The following is a 25633-nucleotide window of genomic DNA, read 5'->3' as shown; positions in this document are numbered from 1 at the left end:
CAACAAGAATACTGTGTTCAAAATAAGAATACTGACTTAATTTTTAATTTCTTTTCTCAGTTGAACAACTTTGGCCCAAAATCTGCAATACACCCAAGTATTGAGTTCATCACTGCATGCGCTGCCACAGCCTTTTAAAGAGTATCCTTCACAGCCAGAGTGAAAAGGCTACTAAATGGGTCAGGATTACCCATTGGTAAACAAAACGAAGCATTTCAAGTTTACTTTAGAATTTAAATAAAGAAGAAATTTCAAAGCAGCATTACTATTTTTCAAGCTTTGGCGGAGCTGCAGACGATTGCCCAGCCGGTAACACTGAGTTCATTCATGCTCGGGACAAACACCCGCACTGTGCCACCTGAGGACGGCAGCGGGGCGTCGCGGGGGGCTGCGGGCTCCAGGCGGAGCCGCGGGGGCAGCGCCGGGAGTGCGCGGGGCCGGGGCGCCCCGGGCCGAGCCCGCAGCCCCGGCGGCACCGGGGCGGGGCCGGGCACACCCCGGGCCGAGCCCGCAGCCCCGGCGGCAGCGGGGCGGGGCCGGGCACACCCCGGGCCGAGCCCGCAGCCCCGGCGGCACCGGGGCGGGGCCGGGCACACCCCGGGCAGCGCCCGCGCCCCGCGCGGGAGAGACGGAGGCCCTGCCCCGGCCCCTGCCCTGGGGGCGGAGGGCGGCGGAAGCCTTTGCCTCCTCCCCCGGCCCTGGCAGCCACAGGAGGAGCAGGCAGCGGTCGGAGTAGCGGCTCCGCGGCCCCAGCCCTGCCCCAGTCGCCGCTGCCGCCCTGAGATGCCGCCCGCCGTCCCGCTGCTGCTGCTGCTACTGCTGCTGCCGCCTCCGCTGCTGGCGGCGGCGCGTCCCGCCACCCCCGCGCACAGGTACCGACCGCCCTGTCCCGCACAGGGACCGCCCTGTCCTGTCCCCGCACAGGGACCGCCCTGTCCCGCACAGGGACCGCCCTGTCCCGCACAGGGACCGCCTGCCCCGCACAGGGATCGCCCTGTCCCGCACAGGGACCGCCCTGCCCCGCACAGGGACCGCCCTGTCCCGCACAGGGACCGCCCTGCCCCGCACAGGGACCGCCCTGTCCTGTCCCCGCACAGGGACCGCCCTGTCCCGCACAGGGACCGACTGCCCTGTCCCCGCACAGGGACCGCCTGCCCTGTCCCCGCACAGGGACCGACCGCCCTGTCCCCGCACAGGGACCGACCGCCCTGTCCCCGCACAGGGACCGCCCTGTCCCCGCACAGGGACTGCCCTGGCCCCTCACAGGGACCGCCCTGCCCCGCACAGGGACCGCCCTGCCCCGCACAGGGACCGCCCTGTCCCCGCACAGGGACCGCCTGCCCTGTCCCCGCACAACAACCGCCCTGTCCCCGCACAGGGACCGCCTGCCCTGCCCCGCACAGGTCCCGCGTCCCCTCCCCTCCCTTCGTCTCCCGCAGTCGCGTTCCCACCGTGCCTCCGTGGGCTGCGCGGGTGTTTCAGTGCCCGTGACTGCATCAAGGCGGGAGCATTTCCCACGGAGCCCAGGACCCTGCGAGACAGCCGGCAGCCTCTCTAACATAACTGTAACAGGGTGAGGCATCCCGGTGCCGGAAGCTTGGCAGGGAGTTCGCTCACCCTCGTGGCCCCAGCGGTAGCAGCGGTTCCACACGGCTTTTCCCGGGTTTCTCGCGTGTCCGTGCAGCGTGTCCGGAGCCGGCGCCAGCGCCTGAGCTGAGCCCTGAGCACAGCTGGGCCACAGGGCTCAGCACCAGGAGCGGGGCTCAGCACAGAGTGGGTTGTGCTACTGAGGTAGACAAAAGTACCAAAGACTTCCTTGGTTAAAACATATAAACTCAAAGCATAGAAAGGAATGAGAAGTAATTTTTATATCAGTGCTATTTTAACTAGTATTATATGTACTATAAAAGGCTTTGCTAATGACTTTTTAATAGTTATTTTCCCATTATAATAGCAATTTGCAATATGTCACATTGGCACACCACTGATCTTAGGAAGTAAAAAGGGAGGGAGGGATAACAGTCTGTGCCTACCCAGAATTAAGGCCTAAGTAGTTAATTCTTTCCACACCTAACTTCACACATTAAATTGCACATTCTATGTCAATAGTGATTTTATGTAAATAATAAAACATGTTCCATGTTAGCAATGGCTTTCAATATTTAAGCTGTTAAGAGAGTTTGGGCCTCTTATACAAAGAATAAATGATTTTTTTTTTTCTATTATTTTCAGGCCTACATTTACATGCGGAGGAGTTGTATCTGGAGAGTCAGGGTTTATTGGGAGTGAAGGATTTCCTGGCGTCTACCCACCAAACAGCAAGTGTACTTGGAAAATCACCGTAAGAATTTTTAATACCACAAAATCAGTGCTGAAGACAATGAACAGCTATTTGTTGTTAAACTGTGTTTTACATGGGATAACATTATGTGTAATAATTAAGTCAGTAACTCAAAGTAGCTCAACTATCTGGAGCTTTTAGGATTGATATAGTATTGATAATAGTGGTTGAAACAGAACTGGCCTTGCCTCATGTCAGAAGCAAATTTTCATTGACTTCTCTGATGCACCTCTAATTGTTTTAAATTAACCCACTTACAAGCAAACATCTTTCCTTCTGTCGTTGTGGAAAGCAATAGTGAGTTCTAGCAAAGAAAAGATTTGAGGTGGCGAGTATGAAAAGCAAAACTTCTTGGCAAGAAGACATATAAAAATGTTTCAATCAAATCTAAAAAAATTCAGGCAGGTTTGCTTGAAGTGTGCTGCTAGCAGTGTTCTGCCAGCCAGGACATCTGGAGTCTGTCATACAGCAGGCTGACAGCAGTAGGGAAGTGTTACATTTATAAATGACTATGTGAAATGGAACCATGTGGTACCATTGATATTTTGATGCTGAAATGAGACTGTGGGGCAGAGATGATAGATTCATGGACAACAGATTCCATGAAACAACTAGGACTAAATACTCCTGTTCTGGATGTCCTTATCCACAGACTCAGAGAAGGTGATATGAGTGAATGATTACTCTTCCTCACATCTGCACAAATTAAACCCTCTGAAACTGCCCACTAAATTTCCTCTTTTTTAGACACAGTGCACCAAGAACTCTTCTGACATTTGGGCCTACAGTAAAAATCAGAAGGCATAAAAAATAAGTTAGTCTGTGTGTTGACAGGATCACTAAAGACAACTTCAGTTGAAAGACTGCATCACAGGCTAGGTGTTGGCAGGAGAATAGGATGTCACAGGGTAATTGTTTCCTGCTACTATAGAGATGCTGACGCAGAGCAGGAGACATTGATCTGTTTACAATGTTCAGTTTAAAACAACTCTCATACCAAATGAGTGATGTGATTTTAATAGTTTGATCTGAAAGATCCCAGTGAAGCTGCAGAGCTGCTTTCTGCACCTTTCTGTTGTGTTATTATTGGGGCCTAGTTAGAGGTTACCTTTGATCTGTGTCTGACCTCATCCAGAAGAGGATGTGAAACATGGTGCATGCCCATAAACTTGCTTCCTTGCTATCAAGGGGCTGAGGTGACAGCAATCAGCATAGCCCACCTTGCAATCTGAAGAGCACATGCAAATTGCATTTGGAATCATACACACATGCCTTAAATAAAAGGGAAAAACATACAAAGTTAGTTTACCAGTATAACTCAGATGTTCAAAATTTCAAAATTTAATCTGGAGGGAAATAATAATTTTGCTTATAACAGCATGAAATTTTTACCACTAAAAAACTTAGATAACAAATGGAGGCAGCACTAAAGAAGCAATTACTGAATCATGCCATGTATCTGCCCTTCATATATGGGGGGTAGAGGGACAAGAGAACAAATTATTGTACTTAGAAAGTCTGTACAGAGTGGTTTAATTGCAGGCTTTATGTGGCTGTTGCTTACAACATCCAGGTGAGGCTGAGCATGGTGAGAAGCATTACTACAAAGCTATGGCAGAGCTGTGTCTGCACTTGAGCTTCCTTGACAATGGCAGGAACTCGATGGCTTCTCTCATTTCATGAACACCCTGACTTCCAGTTTTCTGCTGTGCTGCCATTTGACTGCCTCCTGCTTGTCCTCTGTAGTTTGCCCAAAGCCAGAGAAGGGCTGCACAACTGGAGTAGTCCAGGCTTGCTTTTGCCTTCAGCCCATTTAACCCCTGTCTTATTTAACAATTATGTTCACTAAGCCAAGCTGATTTCTTTTCCCCCATCAACTGTAGAATGCTCAGTGTCTTTTGGGTGTGCAGGAAGGATGTAGGGAAGGCAAGGACTAATAAACCTGCAAGACTAAGCCTGTACTCTCTTTAAAAAGACCATGGTTTACCAAACTGTGGCAAAGTGGTACACTCAAGGGTCTGAATTTATACAACAAAATCCTTTCACCAAATATTGCTGAGGCTTAGAATAGCTTGCAATAGCACCCAAATAAGAAAGCCAGTTATATTACCATAAAGAAATACTCTGTAGTTACTGTTAGTCTTCCTCATTTAGCATCTGATTTTAGAAAGTGACTAAGACATTTGCCTGTCCGTTTTAGCCAAGGGCTGTGAACACCTTTCTGAAAACATTCTGCTAATGCAGGAGCTGACAAGTCTGCAAGACTGATAGAGACATTGATTCACTTTGTGTCTGGGTCAGAAGAAGCATGAAGCTCTTGTTTTCTCAACTACAGGATCTCATCAGCTGCACAAGAAATGCAGAAAGGCAGGCAGAATGAGAGCTAAATCGTTCTTTAGAGGAAAATAGGTTTAGAAAACATTACGCGCAATACAGATAAAGCAATGTAGCATTCAGGTATCATCTGAAATCTTTCCAACTAGTTTGCTAAAGCTGGAAGAGTCTAACTCAATTATGGCTCTGTTATTTCAAGAGACTGGGACTTTTTCAGCTGGCTAAAGAAAACAGCTTCTCTATTCTAAGAGCTCTAAGAAGTGTTCAGCACATGTTTGTGGTTCTATTACAGCCTTGGCAGACTACCCAGCAGCTTTTCACTGGCTTTGCTAAGAAGTCATTTGTACAGCTATTTCCTTTCCTATAGTAATGTATATAGCTTTATCTGAAATATGTCATATACACTTACTTTTAATACTCTGTAATCCTTCTTGGCCATCACCTCACATAAATGTGTCACATAGTCCGAGAATCTGGACTGCTGTCCCGTATTTTTCTGGCAGACTGCTTAGTTCCCATAAAACTCCAACAACTTTATGTGCAACAATAATACTGAAAACTGTCAGAGTTATGTAAGGTTATGTTTTTATAGGTTCAGGAGCTGTGTTCCAGCAGGTTTGCTGACAATAAGCAAAGTTTGAAAAATTTACTTATTAGGGCAGTTGGGGAATCTGCCCTGAGGGAGCAGAATATTTTAAATAATTTTTTCTATGTTTTAAACATTAATTTTCCTATGTCATTGTAAAACTGCCCTTCCAGTAGAACACAGGTCTTTACACATGGGTTGTATTGCCAGAAAGAAAAAGAATCCAGCACCCTTGTCAGGAAGGGCAAGCTAATACAAATTTTTAAAATTGGAGATGGAGATAGAGAACAAGTAACTAGGCAGAAATCATGGTTCTTCCCAGGATGTAACTCCAAATAACATCCACATTCATTCTCAGTAGAGAGAAATAATACATTTGGCTTGCAGGTAGCTGATGTATTTTTCAATTCTATCTGGGACTGCTGTAGCAAAACATATAATCAGCATTTTTGTATTAAACATATATCAAAATATATTCAACACAATAAAGGTTTAAAAGTTAGGCAAAATATATTTATGAAAGTTGGCATTTAAGGGATTTCCTCCCCCAGAAAGATTATTTTCAAAGTAAATAGTCTAAACCAGGCAATTTTGATGAAGAGGGCTTTGTATTCAGTCAGAACAACAACAGAAAAACACTACTTTTAAGGTAACTGAACTTTGATTAACATTATATGAAATATCTGAAATGAATGATAACCAAAAACAATCTCAAGACCTTATTTTGAGGTGTTTTGTATATATGGAATAATCATGCCCTTTTGAAGAGGTTAGTAATCTACACAGATAATTTTAGGGAATTATGCTCTACAAACACTCCCTCTAAACATTTCTTTAGCCTTCCACAGGAGGAAGGCATCCTTTACATTAGTTTAGCATCATAATTTTTGAACCTAGAGAAGTTCATAGGGTTAAAATAAGAAGGGAAGCAGAGAGTGAGTATGGGTCAGCTGCCCTCATTGACATTGAAAGACAGAGGATGAGGTGCCTCTGTTGTTGAAAGATACCAGCTGGATGGATAAAACAAAAATAAGGCACACCCTGCAGAAGAAGCATCACATCATTCTTCCTTTGACTCCTCCCTCTTTTTTTTTTGTTCTTTTCTTTTAAGAGCTGAATTCCTTCCAGTTCTCCCTCTGAGGTATCCCATCTTACTGCAGCAGGCTCAGATGTGGCTCAAAGTAAACAATACTGAGTCATTTGCTTGCTCCCCCGTGTTTCTCATGGAACAATATTTTAAATGTCCTGGGATAATCATTGGCAGATTTTAGCACATTAATTCTCAACATTTAAAGAAGCAAAGTGGTAGAAATCAAAGAAAAGTACAGTTTTGCAAAGATGCCTGTATTTAGCACAAGATTTCTTGGGAGTAGCTGCAAACTGGAACAGCTGCTGCCAGAATGTGAAACCACCATCCTCTACACTTCTGATTGTCATCTACTCAGACCACAAAATTTTAAGTGATTTAATATACTGGAACAAATTTTTGTGAATGACAAATATTTGAATAAGCAAGTATATTTTTAAAATAAAAGTAATAGAAGTAAGTAGTAACTGTAATTAAGGGCCTGCCACATTTCTCTAAATTACTTACCTCCCTAAATTCAGCTAAACATGAGCAAAGAGTAGGCATGATAGTTTATTTTAAAGCATGATAACCTTTAAAGGTTGCCCCATTTGCATCCTGTCATACCAGCTGTACAAACTTATGAAAATGACTGTTTCACACCAAAATAGCATTTGCTATTTTACATACATACTTCTCGATAAAAGGCTTCTGTCATCTAACTGCCGAAATTTGACTTTTTCTAACTAATTTTACTGTCAGCATTTCTGAATTGACTTGCCCAATCACACAGACTTTTGTAATACAACCATAAATAATATTCAGGTCTTCTGACAGGAATACCAAATTCATTTTAGCTCATATTATGTTAAAATGACCAAGCCTTAATGCTCCTTAGTGATTCAGACCAGAAGACAAGTGAATGTAATAAGAGATTTAGATATGAGAGCAGTGATTGAAGGAATAAATACAAGATTAGGTGAGTTATGGTTTTGTAGTAGTAGCAGTGATGTGTATCAGCACAGGGGCCCTGAATGCATTTTTGAGAGTACTTTGAACTTAAAAGGAAAATTCTCTGAAATCAGCAGCAGGAACTGTAGTGGAGCTGGTCAGGAAGTGTGCACATGGACCCTGGGCAGCTGAGAACAGCTCAAGCAGAAGTCTGTCCTGCTGCAGGACCAGTATCAGCACTGGACATAAAAACAGCCACATGAAAGAGTAACTTGAACACACCTACAACACATTTTTCAGTACATCTAGAGCTGCTGCCTCTATCAGTATCTTCTGTGGGTTAAAGCAGTCACTTCCATCTATACTTGACAAGCAATTTTTAACTGTTGAGACTCAATATTAAAACAGTTTGGCAATTTCATATAGGAACAGTTTAGTTTTAATTTATTTCAAACCAATGTTTTAAAATGAGTCACTGTTAAGGAATGAAAAAATTAATGAACTCTTAAATAACGTGGCTTAAATATGAACTTAATGCAGATATATTAAGTGCATGTTTAAAGCAGAAGATTATAGTAGTGTCTCAGTAAAGCGGAACAGCTGCAATTATTTTAATAGCTAACCACTCTACCATGATATGGATTGAATGCAGATAATTACACTTGCCTGTCTAGGGTCTCTCTATACCTTAAAATACTGTTTCCCTTCTTCAGTTCTCTTACACAGCATTAAGTGCTTTATTAGAATAGTTTTCACTTCTCAGTATGCTGATTTTTCTCTTAAAAGCTTGTAACCATGTCCCAGGAAATGTTCTCCTCCTTGTAAACCATTATGCTGTCTTAATTTACGTCCTTCTCGGTACTCTTGTATCTTTTGCAATGTCCACAGATACAGACATGTAAGAAGATTTGCCCTGTCTTATGTTTCCTCAGATGTTTCAGAACCAAAACTCTTTTATATTGAGGACACCCACTAGTGGTTCTTTTGAATTCTCTGTTTATAGTTTTACAGTGTCTTTCCAAATACAATTCTTTCACTGCAGCCACTCCAGTAACTAAATATTAGGGTTGTACAGTGTTAGCCATGAAGTTTCCAATTTTACTTATAAATGTGAGATGCATATCAGTAAATTAAAAACTCCTTCAAACCATGAAACTTGAGAGAGGCCATTTTATTTGTTTAAAATGGTAAATTGCTTGTTCCATATTTTTTTCATGTTAATTTTTTTTTTTTTTTCACCTTGCTTGGTGACAGGGAGCTGCATGGCTGATTCCACACTTTCAGTAGAAAAAAAAAGAGAAACACACCAAGCTGAACTGGTTTATGATTAACTGCATGAGCCTGACTAGTGGATGTTCTCGATCAGAAATAAGATAATGGCAAGAGATGGCCAGTGCTTTGTATTAAGGATTGGTCCAAGTTACTTTAAAAACTGCTTTACCTGGAATATAGTTGACAAAAAGAGCTCATCTGACAGGAGTGAAGGATATGAAAACAGTCATGCAGGCAGTGGGATGCAATAGATATGTGGTCACAATTTCCAGATGCATGTCTCCCTCCTTCCCTGTCTCTGCAGGTCCCAGAGGGCAAAGTGGTGGTCCTTTCTTTTCGGTATTTAGACCTGGAAAGCGACAATCTGTGCCGCTATGATTTTGTGGATATATACAGCGGCCATGCCAACGGGCAGCGCATCGGCAGGTTCTGTGGCACTGTGAAACCAGGTGCCCTGGTATCCAGCAGCAATAAAATGTTGGTGCAGATGACTTCAGATGCTAATACTGCTGGAAGTGGATTCATTGCGAAGTTTTCTGCTGCAGAACCACACGAAAGAGGTAATTAACCATTATATATGTGCTGAAGACAAATACAACTCAGCTCTACCCAGAGCCACATGAATGCTTAAAAAGATGTGGTGCCAGAGATATTAAGCATTGTGTTATTCAAAATATTTATTAATTACCTTGCTTAGCAAATAGCCAAGTATAACTGTTTAGTCATCTTAGTTCATCAAGTAGTAAGGAGAAACACTTGTCAGCCTAAGAGTAGTTGAAGAACTGTACCTAGTAGTAAACTGGTAAGAGCTAGCCATTAAAAGGGCAAATGAAATTCAATATAGACATATGTTGCATATAAAGGGAAAACACCCTAACTTTGCCTACAGTACAGCAGGTTCTGAATTGACTCTTACTGTTTTGGAATGAGATGTTAGGTTTAAAGTTGATAATTTATGAAAACTACAGTTGAGCATCAATCCAGCGCTTAATAGGTATCAAAAAAAGAAACAGAAATGTAATAATTTTCAGAAAAGAAAATAAAGATCAAACAATAACATCAAAAAAACTATGCCATTATAAATCCATAATGCATGTACATCTTGAATAAAGTGTGACTCTCTGATGTTCCCATCTCAGAACTGAATATGATCAAATTATTGGAAGGAATCGGACAAGTATGACAGAGTTAAAAGAACATCACATACACAAAGATCAACTACACAGCATGAACTTCTTCATGCTGGAAAAGAGGAAGTCAAAGGGACTGTAACAGAGGGCTTTGAAGTCATGACTGGTGTGGAAGAAGTGACTGGGGACCTCAGTCCATCTCTTTCAATATAAAAACTAGACAAGCAAGTGGCTGCAAAGGAAAGGAGAGGATGATTTTTCTCTGTGGCCTGTGTACCAGGGGATATTGTGGATTGTCTGTTTCTGTCCTGGTTTAAAACCACTTACAGAAACATATCAAAGCAAAATTCATCAGGTATTACTAAACATAAAGGCATTGCCTGGCGCTTGGGAAGAGTATGGACAGTGAGAGGCTGGGAGGTCACAGGGAGGTGGTATTGCCCTAGTTAATGACCCTTTTTCAAGGCTTTTGCTATTGCTATGATGCCAGGCTAGACAGGTTGTTGGGCAGAGGCAGTGAAGGCGATGAGTAATTTATCGGGCCTTCCGCAGTTGTAACCTCGTATTGACAACTTCTTGAAAGAGACACTAAATAACTGTGACCCGATATAGTTAATTTAACGAGACAGTTCATAGTAATATTGTAAATAAGGATTACATACCTGATGGAGTTTTTAATTTGGAACTGAGGGCAGGCAATGTGGACAAAAAAGACCCCTCTCCATCAAGAGCACGGCACAGGCTGCAGTTCTTTGGGAGTGCCTGTTGGCCCCCACGGCTGCCCCGCGGGCTGCGGGGCTGGCTCCTCCAGCCGCAGCGCTCGCAGGGATGCTGTGTCCGCTCGGCTGCCGTTCCGCAGCTGTGATTTCCCCGGGGTGCCCGCTGCCGTTCCGCAGCTGTGATTTCCCCGGGGTGCCCGCTGCCGTTCCGCAGCTGTGATTTCCCCGGGGAGCCCGCTGCCGTTCCGCAGCTGTGATTTCCCCGGGGTGCCCGCTGCCGTTCCGCAGCTGTGATTTCCCCGGGGAGCCCGCCGGGGCGGAGGCCGGCCCCGCGGCGCGCTCAGCCCGCGCTCTCTGCAGGGGACCAGTACTGCGGGGGACGCCTGCAGAAGCCGTCGGGCTCCTTCCACACGCCCAACTGGCCGGAGCGGGACTACCCCGCGGGAGTCTCCTGCTCCTGGCACATCGTGGCCCCGAAGAACCAGGTAAGGCAGCTCAGCTCAGCTTCAGCGCGCAGGGACCCAGCCTGAGAGCCGGCGGCTGCCCGGGACACGCGGTGGCAGCCGGCGGGCACAGCGGGCCGGGCAGGGACAGCGAGCACGGGCGCAGCTCCGCCACCCCACCTTCCTCCTCCTCACCGCCCCAGTGCCTCCCGTGCTCCCTCAGCAGCGCTGGTACGGCCCCCTGAATGAAACCTCTTAAAGCAGCTGTGACTGCTGAGGCTTTTAAGCCAAGGAGGGTTTAAACATTATTTTCTTAGTTCAAAAAATACCGTGCAAACGAAGTCAAGGCACGTGATCATCTCAGCACCAAACATGATGATGACCAACGCAGCATTTAAGTCTAACAATGTCTGAGCATTTTTGGTGTTGCTGCAGTTTACTGTTGAGGTGCCCAGGTAGAGCTGATTGAATTTAGTAAAAGCAGTTTGTTCTATTTCGTATTTTGAAGGCTCCATCACATAACATGCTTGCTTAATTAGCCAGATGCCATGAGAGCATGTTACCACTTCATTAGGAGCTGAGGAGATGTGACAGCAGACTGAGAGAGCTCTTGTGCCATGCATGGCAAACACAAGCGCGTTCTCTACACTGTAGGGCAAATCTCAATCCTAGCTGCACATTTTCTGGTTGCTGCTGAGCCATCTGCTCTGTATCTTAGGAGGTCTACAATGCTTGAATGTTTTGGTTGACAAGCATGTTTGGTAGGTTGCTTTTCTTGCCACATTCAGCTTTTTAAATTAATTTACATATAAAGATGACTTTCCTCTTCATCTTCTGCTCATGACTAATCCTTGAAATAAAAAAAAAAAGCTGCCCCAGATAAATATATTCTTCTGATCATTCCTACTTTTGCATTTACCAAGACAGTTCCTTTCTTGAACTGAAGCAGTATGTCAGCTTAGTGTTTCCTGTATTCCTTTTTAATGCACGTTCCTTGCTTGCTAGATACAGGCCATTTAACAATCCTATAGATAGGCAGTGATTTTTAAACCCTTATCTGTAAACTGCAGATTACTTTGGTTCTTTCCAAATGTCTCTAGATAAACCTAAGAACTTTTCCTAAGCTCATAGAGAAGATTTGAGAAAGACTGTATCAGCATAAAAATAAGGGCATTATATCCTGTGCCTTTTGATGATTCTATTCCATAAATCTACCTGTTTCCAAAAATATATTATTCATGTACTGCAACAGTGGTTGTTTGCATGGAAAAATGGCAGAATTTTGACAGTGCCATTTTCCATTAAGTAGTGAATAAGCATCTCTCTTCAAGTGCATATAAAAAGCTCCCCAGTCTTCCATTTGCCAGAATTTAGGTGTCATCTCTATTTCCCTTTCATAAGGATGTAAGCAATAAAACAAGGCACTCTTGTTTTGTTGCTTCAAATACAAACCAATAATTACTTCATTTATTACAGAAGATGAAGAAGCTTCTCCTGATCATGAAGAGCTTCTATCATAAAATACTTATTAGTGCAAAGTGCACTTATTGAACAATAGTGAAGTAGATATTATGGCCTGCTGTTTTGCCTGCTGTGGAAAAATTTAGCATTTCTATTCCCAGTTGCATTACTGCTTCCTATACCATCTTTTTTGATCACAAGCATGTTATTCACATGAGTATTCCATTTAAGGTGCATTTTTTCATCATGATACTGAGGGTTTTGAAACAAGCCTGTTAGTCATCTCTGAAATCAAATCCCTCAAGGTTACTCATACTTAATGGGGAAAAAAAATAGTAAAATTATGCCTTAAACATCTTAATAGTGCAAAACGATATCCAAGCAAACCTAAGACATCAGGTGATAACAGGCTATCATTACTATGAATGTAGAACAAGATAACTTTTAATATATCAGTAATCAAATAAAGTACATGCCATGTACAAATTACTTCTTTTTCTTTGTACAGTCTTAGAAGATTTAACACCATCTTTGAGTCAGATCTTTATAAAGGTTGATCTACAATCAGCATAAATCAGTCTTGTCATTCAAGCCTTATTTGTGCTATTTATGGGAAGGTGATTTGAATACTGTTGTGCTTCATCTAAAGAAGCAACCTAAATACATATATTACCTCTGTTTCCATGCAGCAGTTAGGTTGTGTTTCCCTTCCTTGCCACACATGACTGACAGTCATTCTGCAGGACTTCAGATTAGTAGATTCCATTTCTGTTTTCCTGTGCATTGTTTTGTTTTTCCTTAAGTAGAGAATCCATAAATGTAAGTCATTGGAGATAATAGCATAAGTATTGGAAATACCAGTATGATATGAGTTCACATTTATGACTTGTAAAGCCTCAACAATTATGGAAATCTGACATGGAAACACTGTTCTTTTAAGTAATTACTTTCTCTTGGGTTTAGTCTTACTATTTGCTAATTTTCTTTCTATCAGTATTTTAATTACTAATATTTTTAATTCTGCATCAAGTATACACAGCATTGGCAACCACTGATTTAGGTCCTGCTGTTAATGAAGTCAGTGAAATGCCTCGGATCAACTTTGCCTATGCTTTTTCTTTAGCATATCTTGAATGATGAAATGACATTAAAAGCTCCTTTTCTGTTGCTTACATTTGCTGTAGTTATTTTAAGAGTATTGTAACACCTAACACCTACTAACATTCACTCATAAAAATAACTTTATCAGAAGTTACTTGCATACATTTGAGAAGAAAATGTTTTACAGAATATTAGTCATATGCTGAACTATTCATTGGAGAGGTCATGTGGATTAAAATACTTTACAATTAAGTGGATTAAAGAGTTTTCCTTTATCAAAAGAAAAATTAAATAGTACTTCATATGAAGATGTCAATTACTACAGTAAGTATTAATAAATTCTGCATGTCAAAATCTAAACAACTTATTTCCATTTTCCCTTTAGCTAATAGAGTTAAAGTTTGAGAAGTTTGATGTGGAGAGAGACAACTACTGCAGATATGACTACGTGGCAGTGTTTAATGGTGGGGAGATCAATGATGCTAAAAGAATTGGGAAGTACTGTGGAGACAGTCCACCAGCGTGAGTAACTTCCTTTAGTTGTGAACTTCACCACCACTATGTGTCATTTTGCTAACAGTTCTGTCCAAGGCTTATAAAAGATTTTAATTTTTAAATTAAATGCAGTGTTTTGTACCTCAAACTGAACATGTAGAAATTGTCTCTCTCTAGGTTTTCTCTATTTTCTCTCTCTCCATGACTAACCCTGTCCCACAAGCCTCATTAGACCACTGTGTAATAGTAATGGTAGCTGAACGTTAACATAATGTGTATGTTTTGATTATAGGTACTGAAGGACAAAGGATCCAGCTGAGCTCTCTAGCCCCTGGGCTCATTCCTCCCTTTATGTGACTCATTTTCCTCTCAGCCCTTTTTAAAAAGACAGGATACACAGACTGGGTCAGATTTTTCAGATTTGGCCTTGTAGTCCTGGTGTTCAGGAAGCAGAACAAAGCTCTTGGCAGCTGATAATCAGTGCCCTCCTACATTCACAGGCTGTGTCAATACTAAAGCAAGGAAAGTCTAAACTGGGCAACCACCATGGCAGCTGTAAATCCAAAGAATTCCAGTTAATCAGCCCCTTACTTTTGGTTATGTCAGACCTGGCCATCATAGTAAACTGATTTCTGATAATCTGCCAAAAAAAAAAGATACAATAACAAGTTTTTACTTCAAAGACCTCATTAAGGGTTTTGAAGAAGTCCTGGGTAATCAATATCTAATCATGGATAAAAAGTAAGCCCACAGAAGTAACAACCCAAAACATTTTATTTTTGCTGGGTTTGTTGAAGACTTGTAGAATTCAGTACTTCATGAATTTTCATAGCCCTTCCAATTGTGCTATATCTTTTTCACTAAAAAAAGCCAAGTTTTAAAAAACCCCATTTACTTACTTCCCCTGTGTACTGAGGATTTCTTCCATGTATTTTCCCTCTTTCCTAATCTGACCCTTTCCATTTCATGGAAGTGAAGTCTGCAATGGAGTCACTGGAAGAATTTAACAATACTCATATTGACTTAAAGTTCAGGAATCAAGAGTATTAGGTGATTAATGGAAATGAGTTTCATCCTCAAAACACAGTGTGTGACATGTCAGCAAAGAATCACATATTTTTCAGTATTAGCCTGGAGTGTTGGTTTTTTTAAAGAATGTTATTAATGCTTTTTGGCTTTGACATGTGAAAGAATGGAAATATTTTATTTTGGTTTTCTATTTTAGGCCTATTCTGTCTGAGAAAAATGAATTGCTCGTTCAGTTTTTATCTGATTTAAGCTTAACAGCTGATGGTTTTATTGGCCATTATAAATTTAGACCAAAAAAGTTACTCACAACTACAGCTCTGCCTACAACCACAACAGTCCCTGCTACCTCAAGTAAGTCTTACTGGCTCTATTTAATTTCCTATAAAAGTTAATTATTCCAGGACAAGGAGAGAGTTACAGAAATACAAAAGAGCAAATTACATTAAAAATTCAAGTTTTACGGTTTGTTAGTATTTTAAATGTTGAATGAATTCATTAAAATTAATACACTCAAGGGAGTACTGGAATATACTCAAGGGAGAATACACTTAACATTATTAAAGGAAATCTATCCAGGCAAGAGTTCAGTGTAAAAGTAACTTACTTCACCTCAGAGAATTTTCCTGTCTCTTCTCAATTTTGGACAGTTAACTAGCACATTCCATAGAAGAATGGAGAAGCTAATTTCTTTTGAATAAAAAGTTCTGAATATTTTGGGAAATAGTTTTACTTAAAGGAACTCTTTCTTCTATACAGGTTGATATGTAAAAATCTTACTGTATTTTTCTTCATATAGTTTTTAAGATCAAGCAAAATTGGTATGGCAGCCAAATGTTCTTCAGGTTCTGTCAAACCTTGTCAATATGACACTCTCCTAGAATAATTTTTATTTGAAAATGCTTAGTGATTGGAACTTACAGAGAAATATGTCTCACTGAAACTAAGTCTCCTTTTGTATTTAAGACTAGACAGCAAATATGAAAGATCAGAGCTGGATTTATCTGAAGGTGTTGCCAAAAATACCTTATTACTGAGATACTGAAGGGATAAATTCTTAGAATTTCTATAACCTGAATGTGAGGCATTTCAGATACAATTATAGCAGAAAACCAAATTATTTATGATGTTTCTGCAAGACATAACCTGATTTGTACTTAAAACACATCACAAATCAGGACAGCAATGGCTTGTCAGCAGGAAACCAAGAAGCTGTGGTGCTTTAATCCTGCTAATGAAGGTATTCAAAATCAATGAAAATAAACATTTAAAAAATGAAATCATAGTGACCTGTAAATCATTCTGATGTGACTCTACAATAAATAATTCAGCTCTTATTCACTCTCAAGCACTTGTTAATGACTTCGTTTGTTGGAACACTTGGTCTCAAGTAACCCAGGCTGTCAGGAGCCCTGTTCAGGGTTTTGAACAGGCACGAGAGGTGAAATTTACCAATTAACTCCAAATCAATTTTCATGACAGCATCAGTATTAGAAAATAAAAACAGAGAGGACAACAGAGGCAAAGTGTTCAAAAGACTTGTCAGGCAGACAGAAAAAAGAAGTCCTTTCAAGGTGTGATCAGATTTGCACAGTGTAGGCATTTCTGATCTTCAAAACAAACCAAAGCAAACCAAAGCTCTACAGCTCAGTTACATTTCTGAGCAATCACTGGCATTCAGAAGTGTCCAGTTCAAAGAGACTCATCTTATTATCTTGCAAATCAGATCCATTTAAACTTGCACAGAACTCCAGGTATGAATAAAATATTAAACTTTAGTAGGCTCTTTCAAGAATTATGTCAGTCTTTATGTAACACACAAATATTAGTACTTGCAGAAATAAATAAATGCTATAAATACATTTGTAAAAGTAATAAAGACTAATCCAATACCTGTAGTGAGGTATTTAACTTCTTTACATCACTGGATACAGTAATGCATTTTCCTGTCAGTGTGCCTATATGTAAAGTGGTAGACAACTAAACTTTTATTTCAGTTCTTCTCCAGTTCTTGTTTTGCTAAAGTACCTTACAAACAATAGACAGCCTCTGCTGACAAGTCATAGCAAAGTTGGTCACCAACCAAAATTTATTAAACTGGACAAAAAAAAAAAAAAAAAAAAAAAGTGCCCTAAAAGGACCAAACAAGACTATTTTGTAACACATAATCCCAGTTTTAAATTTAGAAAAATGAGAACATCTCAATAAATTTCTAGCAGCTACCATGCTGGCATGCACCTGGGATTCATCTACCTGCTGGATGTCCTACTATGGACACTAACTTGAAAGACTCAGGGAACATTAAATTCTTATTTTTGGTGTGCTGTTATATAGCACTGAGATAGGAAGCACTTGCCTGACCTGTACATTGACATAGTAACTTGTTTTTAAAACATTTTTCCTTGTGGGAGGCATTTAACTTTCTAAAGATTGAAATATCAAGAAGACTGGAGAAAGAAAAAGGAACAAACCAGCCCAAAATAAATAAAAAACTATGAAGCCTAAGCTTTAAACTTAGGATTTGAAAGGCAAAACAATGAGAAGTGCAGGTCTTCTAACAGTCATGTCCATTGCACTAAAGGCAAAGTAATTTTAATATAATTTAGTTTATTCTTAGAAACTTGTAAAATTATTCAGTTAAAAAGAAGTACAAGTATAAAAGTATAAACTACTGATTGAAAGTTAGTCAGAAGGTTTTTTTCAAAAGATATAGACTGAATAAAATTTGCAAAATCCTCCATTCTAAAGTAAAAAACTGCAAAGATACTTGTCATAACTAATTTAGTTTTTCTTGGAAAATAAGGTTATGTAGGGATTTGTAGGATTTTTTAAAAATTCTGTCAGTCTCACCTTCATGTTTCCAATACCTATGTCACTGACTAATTCCAAATAAATTTGAAAAGGACATAAAACCCTTAAAGTACTGCATCCCAAGATGTTTCATGGAATGAAGAGACTATGAGCATCAACTCAAGTATGGAAAAGATGCCAAGTGTATTCAGTTGTTTATAAACAAAGCATTCTATTTCAGAAAGGAATTGTCAATCCCTAATGTTAAATCCATACTTCAAACATCTTGTTTCAAAATGTAATGAAGAAAAACTATGCAACATTACCTGGCATGAAGCTGTGTGAAAAATTTCATTGAAAAAAAGGGTCAGGAATTTGAACTCTGATCCCTTTCATCACAGTGCGGTAATTCCCAATCAAAGGCCACCCCCTCTCTCAGAAGTGTTACTGTACCATTGTGCTGTGGTACTCAGGTGTTCTGCTAGGGCTGTATGGCAACAGCAGTGACTTCAAATGCCACAAAAATCTTGAGTAGCATCCCATTCTCTCTGGCCACTAGAACAGACACAGCTGAGACACCTGAAAAGACAATGACTGGAGGTGACAGCAGAGAAAAGGAATATTGTTACTGTGGTGCTCATCCCCTGAAATGCCAGGTCTAGTTCATGCATACATCAGGATTGTTCCTCTTTCTTCTTGTCTTTTTTTGAACATACTGCTTTTCATTTGTATCAAATGCTTCATTTCAATTTCAATTTCCTTTTTGCTCTTCAAAAAGCTGTGAAACCTACAGTTGCCCTGTGCCAGCAGAAGTGTAAAAGGAGTGGGACTCTGGAAAGCAATTATTGTTCAAGCAACTTTGGTAAGGAAGCAAAGTTTCTTTTTATTTATTCATTCTCTACTTTGTTTTTAGACTCAGGGAAATTTTCTCAGATGTAGTTCTATGTTACCATTAATACATAGTCTTATATTTTACACCACTGTATCTATGTATCTGACATTGGAGATATTCTGAAATAGGCACTGCACAGGTATCTGAGACAAACATACCTTCTCAATCTGAAAAGCAAATGACAATGTAAGACAACCTCAGGATTCATTGATTCAGTTACTGTATTGTCATCTCCATTTTCTGTAACCAGCCAATACATGTAATGCTGCACCTGCTGACTGTTCCACAAATACAGTGTATACACTTCCAAAATGCTTTGAAAAGAAATTAGAAGGGATGGAAAATTCCAAGCCCTGCTGTCTGTACACAGACATAAATCAGTCAGGAAAAATGGTGTCTGTGGTGTATTAGCATCTGTCACTACTGATCTATTATGTGTCAGGGTATTTTCCCTATTAATACTGCAATCATTTTTTAATCCCCTATAACATGCCTGGCAATTTGATGAGAAAACTCTCTGCCACCACCCTATTTTCATTTTAAGATGACTCTCTCTTACTGCACTGCTAATCCCATGAGATTTGAGGAAGTTGAAGGGATCTGAGGGCGTCTTTGCCTGATGGTGCCCAAGCAGCAGGGGAGGCTGTGGCTGTACCCTGAGGCTGGGTGGACTCAGGGAGCCCCTCCCAGCCCTCACCACCAGCCCCTTCCAACCTGCAGCCCCTACAGGCTGGTCCAACACAAAAGAAACAGGTAGGGAAAAACCCCAAACCGTAAATGGTCTCCTCTTACTGACCACATGTAGTTTGTGGGCCCCGAGTTGGGCAACTCCTGGGGGCTCCCCTGGCAGGGGAGCCCCTCCTGGAGCAGTCCTGTGTCAGAAACGAGAGATGCATTGGACTGCTTCAGTTTTCAGCTTCTGTTTATTGTTATCTTATCAAAACTTCAGCACGCTGTCTGCACCCAGACCTTGCATGCATGAAAACAGCACAAAAATAACAATCTCGTGCTGCAAGGTCTTTTTAAGTCTATTTAAAAACTAAACTACCCAATTAAGAAGTGACACCTAAATTATTTTCCTTTCTAATCCAATAACTGACCCCTAAAGACCTGCAATGCAGATTTTTCTATCCAATTACAAGATGCCACCTAAAGCCAAGAAGAAAGAAGAAGAGGAAGAGAGAAGAAAGGAACTTGCGACAACACCCTATATCCTCCATCTTGAACCCATCTATAACATACTAAAAATCCTAAAACCTAAATTTCTCACCCATGTGACATACTACACTACTATCTACAATCTCTATAATCTATTTCACACTTTTGTGGTTTATAGTTTACTTTGAGGCTTTGGAAGTTTTCTCCATGAATGAGGGTAAAAATCAGTGTTTTCCTGGGAGTCAGAGCACCCCAGGGCAGACAGGGGAATATTCCCCTTGCCCTGGGTTCCCACAACCACACTCCAGCTCTTGTGGCCCATAGTAAATGATCCTATATAAAGCTTGGTTTTTTTCCTCTAGCATCACAGTAATAAATCACATTCTTCTCTCCCATCTTCTGTCAAATACTTGACCTTTTTCAGTTTTTTCTGTGACAGGAGTGAGAGTAAAAATACTTTATATGCTACTGTGAATGCAAGTATATCCTAAGGTAGGATTAGGAAGTCTTTTGTTCATAGATATGATTTATTTGGAGTTTATTTGCAGAATTTGTGATTTTAGAAAAGAATAACTATTTCTCTTTCATAATACATTTAATTTTATTGTTTCTAGAAATATAGCTGCAATACCCAGCACTTTAACATCCACAGTTCCCTCTTGATTTAACTGGAACATTCTATTTAATTTAAAGCTCTGCATTAAAGGAAGATAATGTACAAATTTACAAAATCCCAAAATATGGATTATGCAGTTTTGTAAAATAAATCTGGCTGTACACACTTGATAATTGAAGATCAGATTTATCCTAGGATAGAATATCTGAATTAAAAAGATGACCTGAGAAGAAACCAAATTGTTAATACCAATTACCATTTCCTTTTGATAAATAAAGATGGCTTACTAATTAATTTAGTCATCCTAGGGAAAAGAAAGTATCTTGATTTTCCTACTGAGAGGTCTTTGGGAGATGTGATGGTAACTAGAAATGTGTAACTATATTCAGCTGAAATAACTAAGTTTGTATCAGGCCTCAGACAGACCAATATCTAGTTCTTAGGCCATTAACTATTCCCTGCTACTCATCTGGGAGTGTCAGAGAGGTGGGAATTCAGATTTTGGCTAGACAAGTTTTAATTCAACTTCTCCATAATTTGAAAATGACTCATTAAAAGTAGTATTAAATTGTACTCTTTAATTGAAATCAGAGAACTGGGCTTGCACAAGACTGACACATTGTACAATAATTTAATATTTGGTGCTACCAAAATTTGACAGTAGTGAGTTAGTTATTAGCAGTGATACTCATATTTTCAGTAAGTGTTCCCAGTACTGTTTGTTTCCTTATTAGGCACTAATATACTTAATAAATTTTTATGAGGCCTCAAAATTTATGTCTCAAAATAATAAAAATGTACCAAATATATAAAATATCTTTTCTTCTAGTAATAACTGGAACTGTAATCACAGCAGTAACACGGGCGGGCAGTCTGCATGCAACAGTATCCATCATTAATGTATATAAGGAGGGAAATTTAGCAATCCAACAAGCTGGCAAGAATATGAGTGCCAAGATTCTTGTTATGTGTAAGCAGTGTCCTCTCATCAGGAGAGGTAAGTACACAATAGTAACTGCTTTGTGTGTTTATAAAAGATAACAGTTGTAAACACTACAATTTGAAATATGACCAGAAAAACCAATAAAATTACCATGTTGTTTTTTTTTTTTTCCTATAATCAGCAGTTAGTATTAAAATAAATAACCAGTAATTCAGGGGTTTATTGCATTTTTCTGTTTTACTGCAAAAGGATTAGGCTCACGTAGATCACAGGAGTTTGGAAAACTTTTTTCCTTAAAAGCCACTTGATGCAAGACAAAATGTCATTTTCAGCTTCATCTCTCAGATGAAGCTGAGATAGATTTTATGTTTACAGATATGCATTTTGGAGCTAGTTTTTATACACAGTTGTTTAGAAGGGAAAGACAACAGCCTGCTAAACCTAGAAGAGCAGTATTTCACAGGAAATGGCAGAAATCAAGTTCCACTGTTGTGTATCTCCTGAATTATTTACAGCTTTACAGAAATACTCATAGTATTAAGCCCACTTTGTATCTGCAAACAGCCAGTACTGCTAAAAGCTACTTTAAATAATATTATACAGAGATCAACAAACATAAATTCCAGTTAATTGTGGTAAAGGTGTTAAAAGAAATACTAAGAGCATTTTTTATTGAAGTAACTAAGTAAAAAATAAAACTGTTTTTAGCTTTGCCTAAAAACAGGTAGAACACGAGAACATAAATGGAGCCATAGTAGGAAACAGTCAAAATAATTTAATAAGTATCAAAAAAACCCTGATACTATTCCAGATAGTACCAGTGCTTAAGCATATTAACTCAAAGTGGGCAGTAACAAAGTGAAAAACCATGATCAGAAATTAGCTTTTGCCTTTAGTTATCTGAAAACTACACATTGGGAGACATAGTAATGTCCTTGGTGAAACAAACTCTCTCCTTTTAGGCAGACTTCTGGCTCCAAACCGCACACTTCTGTTTCTCATCCTAAATCTCAATGAATTATTTAAGAGCCATTACATAATATCTGAACTTTTCTGTTTATATCCCTGTGATACCATTCCTTACAGCCCAAGACCTTGCAAATCCCCAACCCTTCTAAGGCATAAAAATATGCAGATTCAATTAAATTGTCCAAAGCCAGGTCTTACCACTCATTAAGTCCACCTTGCCTGAATGCTTCTGTGTGTATCTAGAAAATATTTACATCTCTGTGGAGGAAAAGGGAATGAAAAGAATTAAAGGCATTTAATCTACAAGCTGAACAAATGTGAAAATATTCAAAATTAATGAGACATATTCCACCCTGGGTGACAGTGGTTAGGTTATCCAGTGTTGATGGGTACTTCTAGAGCCTCTCAGACTCACTTGACAGTCTAAGTTTAAAGACTATCACTATATCTTTAATTATGTAGTACACACTTAGCTGTGTATCTGCTTGATTTTTACATAACTGTAGTTTGTGGTGTAACAAGCACGGCAAAGATAGGTAAGGGAGTAAATGTTACAGATAGGAAGGAAAAAATGTTGGAAGGCATTGGTAAGAAACAGAAACCACAGGTAAAGAACTATACTTACCAACTGATATCCCAGATTTCTGATTTGTAATCTCTTTCTCTCCTTTCTAGGTTTAAACTACATCATCATGGGCCAGGTAGAAGAAGATGGTAGAGGCAAAGTCTTTCCCAACAGCTTTGTCATGAGTTTTAAGACTAAGAACTCAAAGATCCTAAATGCCTTGAAAAACAAAACATGTCAAAATTGAACTCTGCAGCTGCATTCTATAATCCATCTTGAAAAATAATTTTAACTTAGCATAAGTCACAGAAATACAACTGACTGCCAACAGTATGACCATGCTGACTCCTCCTTCCCTCCTGTCCACATAAGCACAGCTGGCACAAAGTGGAATCCATTACAAGTACAAGGTGACAATAGACCCTCCTAAGGCTGACAGCTGATGATGTGCAGCACAGCCATCTGATCTCAAACATACAAATTCCAATTACTTGGAAGATGTTAATTTATAACTGTCCAATTTTTTAAGGAGTTTTGTACGTAAAATAAGAATTCTAAGTGCAATATTTATAGCAACTCAGTTCAATGTAGCTTTTTCTCTAAAGTTGTTTTATTACATGGATTTCTGCATTATTATCAGTGCTTAATAAAGTATTTTAAGATTATAAATTATTAATAACTAGTTGGTGGATGATTTAAAGTGGGACAGCTAAGTATAGAAACTGTTTTTTGATCATTTACATGCTTTTGATGGTTTGGGCCTTGCACATTTTAACTGACATTACACTTCTTGCTGATTTTCCTTACATGGAAGTCAGTGAATCATTGATCAGAACAGGAACTCTTCAAAGAATTAGACAGCTGTAAAACAACCCCACACTTTTTTCTATTGATGACTATCTACTCAGTAAATGTCACTGTTAAGTTCTGTAAGGTAAGGCAGAGGAAGGTAGGAATTAATTTAGTGATGGTAAGGTGCATATAGAATCAAAGATCCCTTTAAGTATTTGTTTTCCTTGTATATAAATACCAGACTAGAGTTTCTGGATAATCTGTGACTATGGGCAGGAAACGAATGCGATGAAACAGTCCCTACTGGAAGTACCCATTGCTTGTTCCAGCAGAGGAATGCATTCCCTTCACTGATGGATTCTCACATGCAATGCCAAGAGGCACTGCCACCCTGCAGCTCGGCAGCACAGCAGCCTCTTCCACAGACTTTATGGGTAACTGGGCTGGGGACAAAAGGATCAGAGGGGGGCACAGAGGTACAAAGAGGCTCTGCTGGCAGCTCACATCCAACAGCTCAGTGCTACAGCCACACTTCAAAGATTCCATTGCCCGACTGACCAAACCAAACAGCATTTCTCTGTGGAACCAACCGGAACCTTTCTTTGCAAAGCAGATGTAGTTTTGTAATTTTAAATTCTTACACTGGAATTTCAATTTTCCAGCACTAATTCCTATGCAGGCTAACGGACTTCATGCACAGTGCTCTTTATATTTCTTTGCAGCAGCCTGGAGAAAAGCAATGTGGAAGTCATGCTCGGAGCTGTCTTGAACTACAACAATCTATTTTTATTTATGATGACATGGCCATCTGTCACACAGCTTTTTTCAGTGAGTCAAGAAAGGACTGGCAGCTTACTCATCATCTGCCAAATGGAAGGTAGGGAGAGCTCCTGCCTGCTCTTCTCAATGCTCCCTTTACACCAGTTCCTTTCCCAAATCAATGCACTGGTAGCAGTAGGCCTGAAACAGGGAACAGAACAAGCATCAGTGCCAGTTTTCTCAAGTAAGAGTTGGTTACAAAACACAGGTAAGAACTGTTACTAGTTTTTAAACCCAGTTTGTAGTGACTGTAAACTTAAAAATTTTGAAATGAAACTTGCAACCAAACAGAATCAAAATTATCTATCATGATTTCTGAAATAATTTCTACAGAAATAACAAGACCATAGTTCAGCATGAGCATAAAGTTGGCTTTCAGCGATCAGTGATTTTGACCTTCCTGTTCCAAATGCAAGCATGAAAATTTTCATGTCCATTTTTCATTTATCAAGGCAAAGTTAGATTCAAGCCAAAACTGACATTAATATGAAAGGGAAGAAAAAACCTTTTCCAGTCATCTCAAAAAATCAGTCCGTTCATGACTCGCAGAAAAAATTGTACAAGGAAACTCTGAATCCTATAGCCATGTAAGCTCCCTATTCTCCAAATGTTTTTTTTTAATATGTAAAATTTTGTTTCAGTGCCTGTCTAGAATTATTCTGTGAGAGTGCATAAGGGAGACCTTGGAATAGGAATCATTTAGAGAAAAATCTAAATGATGGGGCAAAACTGAGTACAAAGAACTTGGTGATTAGCAGCCACAAAGCTTGGAGGAGCACAGCAGCTTTCAAATAAAACAGAGATGTATAATGTGATCTAACTGAGGTATGGCAGAGAACAAATTTTTTTCCGTCTCTCTCATTCTGCAGGTTTCTATTTCAGTGACAAGTAAAAACTCCTGAACTCCCAATCCAAAACCTCTGAGAGCCTTGAAGTGCAACAGTTCTTCCTAAGGCCATCTACACTATAGTAGAACACAGCACCAAAGACACTGACCAAGCTAGTTCTGATGGACTCTGCTCAGTGTATGAAAAGCACTCAAATAGCTCCATTAGCTCCTTCATTCACACTGCCAACACCCCCAGTTCCCAGAACTAACCATCCCAGTGCCAAACAGCTGATGGTGCATCTAGGACCCAACCCAGTAGTCTGGAACCAGCACCA

The 25633-nt window shown here is 40.0% G+C and overlaps 1 protein-coding gene and 1 long non-coding RNA gene across 2 annotated transcripts; one reads left to right on the top strand and one right to left on the bottom strand.

Annotated features, from left to right (window-relative positions):
* Nucleotides 1–648: 648 nt before the first annotated feature.
* On the top strand, nucleotides 649–23527 carry PCOLCE2 (procollagen C-endopeptidase enhancer 2). The gene is made up of 9 exons (XM_031505646.2): nucleotides 649–872; nucleotides 2233–2341; nucleotides 8855–9110; nucleotides 10760–10884; nucleotides 13790–13926; nucleotides 15125–15279; nucleotides 18494–18577; nucleotides 21211–21378; nucleotides 22969–23527. The coding sequence occupies exons 1-9, from the start codon at nucleotides 784–786 to the stop codon at nucleotides 23103–23105; spliced, it is 1260 nt and encodes a 419-aa protein (XP_031361506.1). The 5' UTR covers nucleotides 649–783; the 3' UTR covers nucleotides 23106–23527.
* On the bottom strand, nucleotides 22523–24947 carry LOC144246803 (uncharacterized). Its single transcript, XR_013340514.1, has 3 exons — nucleotides 24507–24947; nucleotides 22919–23077; nucleotides 22523–22551 (listed from the first exon to the last, which is right to left on the bottom strand). It is a non-coding gene; the product is annotated as an uncharacterized LOC144246803 (long non-coding RNA).
* Nucleotides 24948–25633: the final 686 nt, after the last annotated feature.

Source organism: Lonchura striata, chromosome 10, assembly GCF_046129695.1.
Source record: "Lonchura striata isolate bLonStr1 chromosome 10, bLonStr1.mat, whole genome shotgun sequence".
Taxonomy (NCBI): Eukaryota; Metazoa; Chordata; class Aves; order Passeriformes; family Estrildidae; genus Lonchura; species Lonchura striata.
The sequence above is the reverse complement of the archived record's forward strand: the minus strand, read 5'-3'. Positions and strand labels throughout refer to the sequence as shown.

What these genes read in the sequence shown, in the direction of transcription:
- PCOLCE2 (XM_031505646.2), top strand. Translation starts at nt 784, where the DNA reads ATGCCGCCCGCCGTCCCGCTGCTGCTGCTGCTACTGCTGCTGCCGCCT. An exon ending in AGTGTACTTGGAAAATCACC is followed by an intron (nt 2,342 to 8,854) that starts GTAAGAATTTTT and finishes CTGTCTCTGCAG; the next exon opens with GTCCCAGAGGGCAAAGTGGT. An exon ending in TCGTGGCCCCGAAGAACCAG is followed by an intron (nt 10,885 to 13,789) that starts GTAAGGCAGCTC and finishes TTTTCCCTTTAG; the next exon opens with CTAATAGAGTTAAAGTTTGA.